General features: G+C 37.9%; 1 protein-coding gene across 4 annotated transcripts; it reads left to right on the top strand.

Annotated features, from left to right (window-relative positions):
• Nucleotides 1-3179: 3179 nt before the first annotated feature.
• Nucleotides 3180-7912, top strand: htatip2 (HIV-1 Tat interactive protein 2). 4 transcript variants are annotated; one of them, XM_022748716.1, is made up of 7 exons: nt 3180-3368; nt 3936-4125; nt 4247-4354; nt 5319-5456; nt 5600-5661; nt 6240-6479; nt 7001-7912. In XM_022748716.1, the coding sequence occupies exons 1-6, from the start codon at nt 3244-3246 to the stop codon at nt 6454-6456; spliced, it is 840 nt and encodes a 279-aa protein (XP_022604437.1). In that variant the 5' UTR covers nt 3180-3243; the 3' UTR covers nt 6457-6479; nt 7001-7912. The 4 variants fall into 4 exon arrangements, with proteins under 4 accessions (XP_022604437.1, XP_022604445.1, XP_022604453.1 ...); XM_022748724.1 differs by having other exon boundaries at nt 6998-7912; XM_022748732.1 differs by having other exon boundaries at nt 3279-3355.
• The last annotated feature ends 3006 nt before the right edge of the window (nt 7913-10918 follow it).

Raw genomic sequence — 10918 nt, 5'->3', positions numbered from 1 at the left:
TTTCAGTAAAAGATTTTACACATATACAGACAGGTGACTAAATAAAAAATACAACCCAACATAAAGTGTCTTAGTAAGGCGTTAGGCCCCCATGTGTTGGTGGAACAGCTTTGATGCTGCTTGGCATTGATTCTACAAGTCTCTGGACTCAACTGGAGGGATGAACACCATTCATCATTCCAAAGATTTTACAGGTTTTTCCTTTAATTTGTCACTTGTCTGTAGATCACAGAGCTAATAAAAAAAATCAAAAGGAATACTGTCTGATCAGTAGTGACTCCTGAAATGTGCCAGAGGGCGCCATCAAATGTCATCAATTAACACTTTGAACTGCTCTCAACTGCTGCCGGAAAATGCTGACAAGTGTACAGTCTTTAAATTAGTTTAACTTGAGTTTGTGGCCGTCTGAAGTGTTTGGAGACGTCAATGATGTCCAGAGATTTGCTCTTTAGCTTTAAAAGATTATTTTCATCTACACTTTCATTTTTCAGTTTAGTTTTTGTAAAAGCTGCTTTGTCATCTCTACTTTTTATCAACACTTACATTTTTTTTACAGCAAAACATTTGGTAATTCTGTGATTAATAACAATGAAAACACATCCCAAATCTGGTTCAGCTGTGACTTTTCTTTGCTTTAGCATCCAGGCTGGAGTTTTATTGTTAGCACATTTCATCCTCAACAGCAGAAGTTGCATGATTTTAGACACCAGTACCAAGATCTACAAATAGCTACAAACCATTACAATCCATTAATACTAGCAAATCCCATAATACATAAGCTTACTAACTGCATTAGTCAGTATCAACTTTTAAGAGTATAATTAGTTTCAGTCTCACTGTTCTTCACCTGCACCTGCAGTGAAAACATAACATCGTTTTTTGCAAGTACAGGAGGGAAAACATGGGATATTGGTCTCAACTTCAAAGAGCTGCATCACTTAGTTCAGACGTAAGTATGTCTTTTGTCAATAATTATTTCACATCCACTGCTCTAAAAGCTAATCCTGTTTGAACAGTACTTCGGGTGAAGTGTGGCAGAACCGCGGTGACAGAGACATCAAACTTACGCAATGTTGAGGAAATGTAGGACAGACTGTGACTGAAGTATAAAGAAAGTGAACAGGCCAATGAAAACCAACTCTTTATGATCCATATGTCCTTTAGTGCAAGGTAATCAATGGTCAAACGCAATTGACCACTGACCACCATTGGTATTTCCACCTCCAGCAGTGGAGCTCTAAAAGGAAATTGAACCACGTTTCTGCCACGCACCCACTGAGGCATAAGCCTTCTTACTCCAACTTCCTGTCTAATCAATGTGAGAGACAATGACTCAACAGGTGCGACAGACAGGAGCCCAGCGGCAGCTTTCCTCCCTGCAGCTAGGCCCAATTAGCACCCGTGGCTAAGGAACAAAGAGGCGACATTTCATTTCAGCAGAGTGCCAGTTTAAGGCCTCTTCTCTCAACCTCAGCCTCTTTTCTTTCTGTCTTTTACTGCTGACATCTTTAAAGGATCATCCCTGGCTCCATCATATTCTATTAGATTGGATCGATGCCTTGTGTTCGAAGTGGCAGGGGTGTTAAAAACATGGGGTGTTGATGAATTCATTGCATGTGACTGTACTTGCTTTCTTTGTGTGGAGGTTTTGACTAATGAAAACCCCTGAAGGTCTGACAAAAGGCAAAGACATTTTTCAGGGTTTGGTTCGCACTCCGGGTCCAGGCTGGATTTCCTGACCGAATAACACACAAGTGCTGCCATCCTGGACAACTTTTCAACTTATTTGGAAAGAAAAGACCCAATGTATTTTAAATTAGTTAAATGCTTTTCATTATCATTTTTTATACAGTGCTTTATGTATAAATAGCTTTCATCACTGTAAGAAAACACAATTACCTGCAAGACCCTGTTTTCTGTGCAGCTAGAAACTGTACCATATTTAACATCAGATGCTATTCTTCTCATCTTTTCAGCTTCTTTATATTATAACCACATTATATTTTTCAAAGTTTATTTCTTATAAAACAGGAGCTCTTATGTTCCACCAAGCATTTTTGAGAATATGACCTGTTTAATTGGATAGAAATGACACAGGCTAATATTTTTTTCTTTTGGAGGTTTAAATCTCCCTCACCTGCTTTAAGAGAAATGCATGTAAAAGAAGATAAATTTGTATTTTAACCTGGGCGTTGTTAGATCAAACACTGCTCTATTAGAGTTAGCTCAGTCTAATGAGGTTAGTGCAAATGGTGCATCTTCAAAAGAAGGGGGCAAACTCTTGACAGCCAGGTAGCCACTCTTTAAAAAGGCCTGGCTTTAATTGCCTTCTCTGCTACATAAACTAAGAGATTTAGATGTAGAGGAAAGAGTTGTTAGAGTCTGAAATGCCCATAACTTACATCTTAAGTTACTTCACTGTAACTAGAAAAGCAAAGCCTTGTGGTGTGGTTAACCAAGGAACCTCCATTGTTTATTCCCATGACCGTACCCTGCACTACAGCAGCTGAACCAAAACATTTATGAAACTCTGAATCTCTGGTAACTTCATCTCTGTAACGGAATGAGCTGAAATAATCTTAAATGTGTGTATGGAGAGAAGGGCACTACTTATAAAAACTATGCCAGAACTAAGCATTTAAGATTATTATTATATTTCTTTTTTCTATTTATAATTTCTATTTATTATTGATTATTCATTCATCTCCTCTGTGTCTCTAACTTGATTAATTGAATTGATTCAACAAAAAATAAATTCATTAATAATGGATTATAAACCCTTTATATATGGTGACATCATAAAGTGGTACCAAGTTCAGTATAAAGGTTGAGCACCACAGATGGACACTATATGTGTATGAATGGTCCTATGGTATGCGTATCAGATTGGGTGAAAAATAATTATTGGATATTGAAACTTTTCTTCGTGGGGACTTTCAAAATGCAAGTGCGCATGCGCTGTCCGCCGCGCTGTCTATTGTGGAAAATGAGGATGGGAACGGAGCACGTGAAATTTCGAGCTTCTCCCACTTTCTATGGGGTGCACTAAAATATCATACCCAAGAAATAAAACATATGATTAACATTCTTGCAGTGAACCCGTACCCTCCACCAAGACACATGCGACGGTGACGATAATATCCGTTTTTCCCTCAGCCTATCAAGGCAAGCGGGAGGACAGCACCGTCCGTAAACATGAAGCAACCAGGAAGTGCTCCAGCAATTTAATCGTTGCTCTTGGCAATGCCTGTTATGAAACTGTTGGTCACCTCCCTTGGAAAAGCAACCGGGTTCTTAACTCTCATAGTTATTGTCATTGCGGCGGTTTTGAATTATTTCGACGACTCTGTTCCGGGTAAATACACCAGGTAACGTATAGCGGGGGTCTCTGTTAGCATTCATGAATGAATGTAGCCGCTATATAAAACTCAAGATACACGTAACGTAAATGCGAATATAATTAAGCTAATAATTAAGCGAAGAGCTATAATGGTCCCAGACATGTGGACCACCAGTGTAAACATCATAGAGAACAAACATTGATTTAACCGAGGAACGTTCCTCCGTGTCTCCTTGTGTAATCATATAGTGACCGTCAAACCAAACTCCTCTAAGAAATCTGTCAATTTGAAGTTCCCTTTCTGTTGGGCAAATGTACTCACCATGTAAAACACAACTAGGACTGGTTTATGGATTGTTTGCATCATCTAATAAATTCGTCACAAACTGCATCCTCTACATCCCAGTTTTTAATATATATTTTTTACACTTGATTATTGCCGTCTATCAAGATGATAAACAGTGTTCACACAGCTTGTTTCACATTTGCACACATCACCTGCATAAAACACATGACAGTTTGTTTAATTTTAATATTACCTGTCCTGCACTCATGCACGTTGCTGACAGAGTGGTCGATTTGTTGTGGCACACAGCATGGCTGATGACATGAAGACCCTGGAGGAAAACTTCAAGCAGCAAAATAAAAGCTGTTTCATCCTCGGTGCTTCTGGGGAAACGGGCAAGGTGTTGCTTCAAGAGCTGCTGGAGCGCAACGTCTTCTCCAAGATTACCCTCATTGGAAGGAGACAGCTCACCTTTGAGGGCAAAGCATATGAAAACCTGGTTAGTGGACTGATGCTCTGGTCACTTGACAGCTTTTTATTTCAATAAGAAACTCCATTATCAAAGATTCATCATGTTGAGTGTTACATTTTGCTTGACACTGTGTTTTCTGTGCCTCCAGGTACAAGAGGTGGTGGACTTTGAGAAGCTTGATGATCATGCTGTTGCCTTCCAGGGCCATGATGTGGGCTATTGCTGTCTGGGAACAACCAGAGCAAAAGCAGGGGTTGTAAGTTAAACTTACTAAATCAAGTGCGAGCACTTCACTAGTGAATTCATTAAGATTTTAGTGTTGCATTGTTTATCTCTTGAGGTGCGATGGGTTTATTGGTCAATAGCATAACTAAGCAATCTGGGCTGAAACAATGACTAAGCAATTTCATTGCAAAACTAACATTTCCACTATAAAGGCCAGTAAGTAACAGTAATTGTAGGACAGAATGCTAAAGATTGAGTTTGAGGTTATTTAGAAACAACAAAGCTATTACATAGTTTGTTCATGAGAGCCAGGACAAGTACTGTCAACTGTAAAATGTCCTGCTCTCAACATGTTTGTCACAACTCTTTAAAAATGGATTCTAATCAAAAATGCCTATCTATATTACATGTTTACATAAAAAAAAACTGGTCACTCAAATATCAATATAGCATTACCCTCCAAAATCCAGGTTGGGCAATAATATTTGAGTATATACATACTTGTGCACATGCTTTATTTTGAATGAGCAATTGTTACTGCAGCATATTTTATTGTCAGTCCATAAATCAATACAAAGTAGCTGTGTTATTCAAGTGTCTGGCAGTATGGAGAGAAAAAAACTAATAAGTGTTGCTTCAAGAGTGATGTTATTTGAGGGAATTCAAAAATCACAAGGTAAAATGTTGAACTCATTTGCCTCATTTAGTCAAATGTGTCATGATTGTGACAAACGTTTGTAACTTGTTGAGATATTGCAATATGATCACTTTATCACAATATTATACAGAAAGACAGCAAGCAATATTTTTGAATTAATGTCCAGCCATAACTATGATACATTTCTTATTCAATCATGATTTCATTGATACTTTGTTCTAATCTGCTACTTTACTTATTGTAATATAAAGATTTGAATTTACTACTGGAGGTAAGCTGTCATCAAAATGTCAAAATAAATTAATATATTTTCTATTACTTCTCTCTTTTATTTCAGGAAGGATTCATCCGTGTTGATCATGACTATGTTCTAAAATCAGCTGAGCTCGCCAAAGCAGGAGGCTGCACACAGTTCCACCTGGAGTCCTCCAGAGGAGCTGATAAAAACAGCAACTTCCTCTACCTCAAAGTCAAGGTACTTTATTTCCCTCATTCTACTGCATTCCACACACTTCAGTCTTTTTTTTTCTCTCAACTAAAGCTTCTCTGTGTGTCTTTCAATAAACAATGACATAAAACAATCACTGACAGACCAACATGAATGGATTTTTCTTCCAGGGACAAGTGGAAGCAGATATTGAGGCGCTGGGTTTTGACAGATATGCCATTTACAGACCAGGGTGCGTGATCTCATTTACTCAATTCAGTACTTTTGTGAAACAGACACCAATATTCACCATTTAAGCTAAGGAAAACTGTACCAAAACCAAAATATACATAAATACATTATGTACAACATGTACAAGTATTGTGTAAAATGACTGGGTCAGTACCAAATATTTGCAGATATATGCATTCTCTTGCAATTTCTAAAAATCTGGCACTTTGACAGGTTACCAAAACATCATTCAGTAAACAGGGCACTTGTGACACCATGTGACTTTTGTTTAAAACCATGCATGAAACATAATAGTGTGGTAGGAAATTTTAATGTACCAAATTCAATACAACAAAGTCAGTGTGGTGCAGACCATACAACATGTGATTTCACCCTTTTACATGACACAAAGTGTTAATTGTACTACTCTGCACAAGTTCCCCATTCTAGTGTGACATATTGAGAATCAATATTGTTAATCACCCCAGTGGAGAAAAAAAAAAAAAAAAAAAAGATTTCAAATCTAGTCTATGAACTGCTTGTTTACAATTAAACAACTCGACACAATCTCAAAATCATCAATACCTTTTTCTCCAACAGCGTTTTGTTGGTGGACAGGCAGGAGAGTCGGCCTGGCGAGTGGCTGGCCAGGAAGTTCTTTGGTGCCTTTTCTGCTGTGTATTCTACGTCCATGGCCATCCCAATCCAAGCGGTGGCAAAAGCGATGGTGTCAAACACTCTGCTTCAACCTGAGCAGAAGATGGAGATCCTGGAGAACAAAGACATCACCAGTCTGGGAAAGAGGACAGGGAAATAAGAGAGAGCAGGAAATAGACAGAGGTAAGAAAAATATTATCCATGTATACTGTTTAAATTAGACACAAGATGCTGTCTCCATCTTAATGTTAATGCCCTAGTCCTGTATGCTTAAGAGATTTAAATGACAGCTTGCACTCTTAGACTACATACAAACAGAACAAATAAACATTATTCATGACCGATAAGTATATTTATTTAATTTCCATAACTTAAACTCTTAAAATTGTTGGTTAGTAAATTCTGGGCCTCAATTTAAAGTCAGATCTAAAAATTTTCTGATCACTTTTAAGCAGCTGCCACAACAAAAGATTCTAGCTTTCATTTCAAGAAAACATATCATGATCCGAATTCATGTTCTGGCGCAGCATTCAAATGGCTGTAGTAAAGATTTAGAAGATGAACTCCCCAAAAGAATGGAAAATTCATTAAATCATATTCCTTTTGCTCTAAAACTGTACCTGTGCAAAATTAATTCTTTTAGTAATTTCACTGTGACCCTCTGAGTGACCTATAGCACCAAACTAATTTTCTCTTCTCGGCAGATATACGGAGATGACTACATACTGCAAACACTCATCACATCATCATCAGGAGTTTCACAGAACTTTATTTATTTGTGAGTTTTTCTACTCTCAGGAAACCAAAGGGTGTTTCTGTGAAAGCACTTGACTGTTTTTCAACCTGTGAAGCAAAATATTTAATCTTGAAATTATATATGGGTTTCTTTTTCTCTGGTCTTTATTAACATTGTAATATTTTCATCAGGAAACTATTGCCAGGCTTTTTCATGTTCACCATTTGTGCTCTGAGACAACAGATTGAACCACTGCCTTATCATAAATCCTTGTGTTTATTCTGCTCTAGATTAAAATATCGAATATAAAAAAGATAATATAAAGAATATCTGATGACTATATCTATACTACACCTGTACAATTTATATTTTTTAATTTTAGATTCTTTAACATGCAGACGCCATTTATTTTATGAGTTTTTATGATAACAGCAATGGAACAATTTTGAATAAGCTTTGTTGATACTGAATTTTGTCTACATGTGTCTGAAGCCACACTGTGGTCCTACAATCTAAGTTACCAGTTAGAGGCCTTAACTGGAATGTAGATGATTAATAACAGCAATGATGAATTTGAACATATGATCCCTTATTCATTTGTTTATTCTTCATTTATTTTTGTTGGGTTAATTAACAAGACAAAATCATCTACTTACCAAACTATAAATGTGGTAATAATGTCAAATATCAGAATATGATGTGAACACGTGTTTAATGAAAAAGAAGGAGTTTTTCTTTTATTTGTTTTCAATTTTCTACCTTAATTTTATGTACCCATTATTTTTGTTTTGATGTATGTCATTGCTCTAAGTAAAGCACTTCACATTGCCTTTGTGTTTGAGAGATGATATTCAAATAAACTTGCATTTTCTCTGCTTGATCTAGCAGCCCCCCCTTGTGACTAAATGTGGTTACACACATTGTGCTAAGGTCTAAATGACTTGGAGTCTTTCTCCAGTGGGTTTTCTTGAGACTAGGTAATAAGATTAAAGGTCCATTTCTACAGACCTATGCTACTGCAAAATGGAAAAAGGTTACTCATGATGCTGTTAAATTTACTGATATAGGTATTTTTTCCCTAAATAAATGGAAAACAAACAGCACTTGTGTTGTGGACATCATGCTGTCTGGTACGGTATTTAACATGTAAAACATGATGATGGTCTCTGATAATTCTGACATGTCACAGTATGAAAAGCACAAGTGTAAATGATAAAAATTAATTACATTTGAGTAGCTTTGCTTGTGCATGCAGTCACACACACTTGAACATAATGGAGCCATCCTTAATGTTATTAGTAACACCTGTACTTTTCCACATGCCAGCTCTGAAAAAGTCCTGTTAGACCAAGACAGTTAAAAAAAGTTAAGGTAAATTTCAGGTTGTGACTTAAGTGTTCAAATAGAATTAAATTTATTCCCTTAAAAAAACAAAAACTGGCTGTGGGTACACAAATATGATAATTTCAGCTAGGAGATAGTCTATAGAGAAGTCCTTATATTTTACATCCTTTTTTTAAAGTGAAGACTAGTTTTTCTTTCAGGGAAAAGAAAAAAAAAGCTGAATTAGACAAATAACATCTTATACTATAAATCGCCTTGATAAAGTATCTTCCATAGTGATCAGGTCATATTAGAGACTATTTTTTCCCTTTTTGTTTACATTTTTGCCCCACATATCTGCAACCTTCCTCCTCCCACATGTCACCATAAACAAGTATTACAGCTAATGCACATTTTTATCAAAACACCGAAACAACAAAATAAATTCTCCATAAAGTGACATTGAGCAGGATAATTTACCTCTGAAATTGTCTGGGAAATCCTCAGCATGTTCTTCCTGCAGCTTTGTGTGTTGCCATCATGGCCATGCAGCAATTAGTCCAACATGTGGAACAGCTGAGTTGATCTGCCACTCCCTGCTTTGAGTTAATACAGGTCTGGGCCTATGCTTCCTGTTCTAACAGATTAGTTGTAGCCTGATTTACTGTTGGGTATGGTTCTTCTGAGCAAAGCTGAACAATGAGCCCTGTGGACTTTTTGAGGTAAATTGTCCTGTTCAATGTTCCTTTTTGACAGTAGTTATTTGAATACTTGAGTTGATCAAAATACACTTTGGGAACTTGTGAACTCAACCTGTGTTTCCCTTTCATCTGCAGGCTGTCTGTGTTTTGCCTTTGGCTACTGGCTTGTGATGTAAATTGTGAGAATCCCCGGAGAGGTACTGAATGATCTGTCAATCTGCAATTTTGACAGCCATTAAGTATTGATAAAGTTTTAACATAACGGTAGATGAGTTGTCTGTTGTATAGAAAATCTCTTTTGTTTCAATAGGTTTCGTCCTACGTGTCCAGGCAGGACATTACCCAATGGGAGTCCACAATGACAACAGAGATGATGAAAGATGGATCAAACGCCCTGTTCTCAGAATCCCCACAGTTGGTTATAAGACATCAAACGTGGACAAAGGTCAAAGTCGCAATATTTACCCTGCTCAGAACGATCACACCACTGACTCTAAATCGTCACAAATTCATAGCTATTATCCTTATCCTGTTGTTCCTGAATTACAAAACAGCAATGTTCCAAAAACCAGAGTCAACCATTTTGATTTTGGCTTCAGCTCAGGATCAGTTACACGAGGACAAAGTGCTGTGCTGTACAACCGCTCTGGAAACAAAGCAGTCACTTTTCCTAGTGAGGAGAGGATTCATCAAGCAAACTCTGATTCTGTATTCTCCACCGGTTCAGTTCAGTTTCCGTCTCGTATTCATCGTGCCAGAACTAAGTCAAAAGCAGGTTTTTCACCTGTTAATGCAGACAGAGCTCCAGTAGGCTTTGGTCCAAACAACAGAAAGGGCCTCATTTATTCACACAGCAGTCAAGGAGGTCCAATTAAAGCCATCAAGTCTAGTCTGAAGTCTGAGTCTCATAAGATTCATGTAAGCTCCTCCAGACCCAACATGCGTCCTCTACACACACAGAAGTTGCGTCTCAAAACAAGGCCTGAGTTGGGTGGGTATCACTCTGCTTATATTTTGTCCAACAGCTTTAATCACAACAGCACAAACTCTCTACCAAAAGTTTTGAAACCCACTGAGAAGACGACAGACTCCATCATGAAGGGACATTCTCCTGGAAGCAATTCAGCAGGAAAAGTTAAAACACAGAGGCCTTACCTAGCATGGAGGCCCAGGGCCTATAGCAGTGATGTGCCGCCTGAACCAAGAGGATACGCCCATGTCTGGCACCTCAAGCCTGGTTTTGAGAAAACACAGCCCCAAGCTAGTTCTGCTGCAGGTAGAAAGTTCTTGGAAACAGGTTTTCCATCTGTAAATCATAATAATAATAATAATAACAATGTCAGAGGAAGACCATCAGATAGAACACAAATCCCTGTCCAAGGCAAATTCAAACCTTTCCAGAGACTTCCTACTAATTATGATCTCTCTGCTCACGCCCATTCATCAGACGATGAAACGGCTCTAAATCTGACATTTGCAGGGACAACCCTTCTCCCTAGTTTGAACTCAACAGGTATCACTTCAACAGTTGTTCATTTAGTCTCTGGAGAAACGAGCACCAAGTCCTCTTCACCCATGCAGACAGACGGCAAAGATGCTAAGACTCTCTCTCAAGCATCAAACCTTGAGGTCCAGTCTAACAGCTCAGCAGTCGCTGGACTTTCCATGGACCAAAACAAATCATTTTACAGTTTCTTCTCAAAGCTACAACCAGCAGGAACAGAAGGACAAAATGACACGTCCTCTAGAAACGGATCAGTATATGGAGTTTAAAGTGAACCACCAGATGCTGTATGGTGGCAACACCAGTAAGAGGTACGCCCTTTGTGATTACACAAATTCATTTTTTAGCAATTTATCTG

Source organism: Seriola dumerili, unplaced genomic scaffold (assembly GCF_002260705.1).
Source record: "Seriola dumerili isolate Sdu_G_001 unplaced genomic scaffold, Sdu_1.0 BDQW01000011.1, whole genome shotgun sequence".
Classification (NCBI taxonomy): domain Eukaryota; kingdom Metazoa; phylum Chordata; class Actinopteri; order Carangiformes; family Carangidae; genus Seriola; species Seriola dumerili.
The sequence above is the reverse complement of the archived record's forward strand: the minus strand, read 5'-3'. Positions and strand labels throughout refer to the sequence as shown.

Bases quoted from the DNA above. Each gene is read 5' to 3' on its own strand.
- htatip2 (XM_022748716.1), top strand. From the start codon at position 3,244: ATGCCTGTTATGAAACTGTTGGTCACCTCCCTTGGAAAAGCAACCGGG. The intron at 5,457-5,599 runs GTACTTTATTTC...TTTTTCTTCCAG, and splicing joins TCCTCTACCTCAAAGTCAAG to GGACAAGTGGAAGCAGATAT. The intron at 5,662-6,239 runs GTGCGTGATCTC...TTTCTCCAACAG, and splicing joins TATGCCATTTACAGACCAGG to CGTTTTGTTGGTGGACAGGC.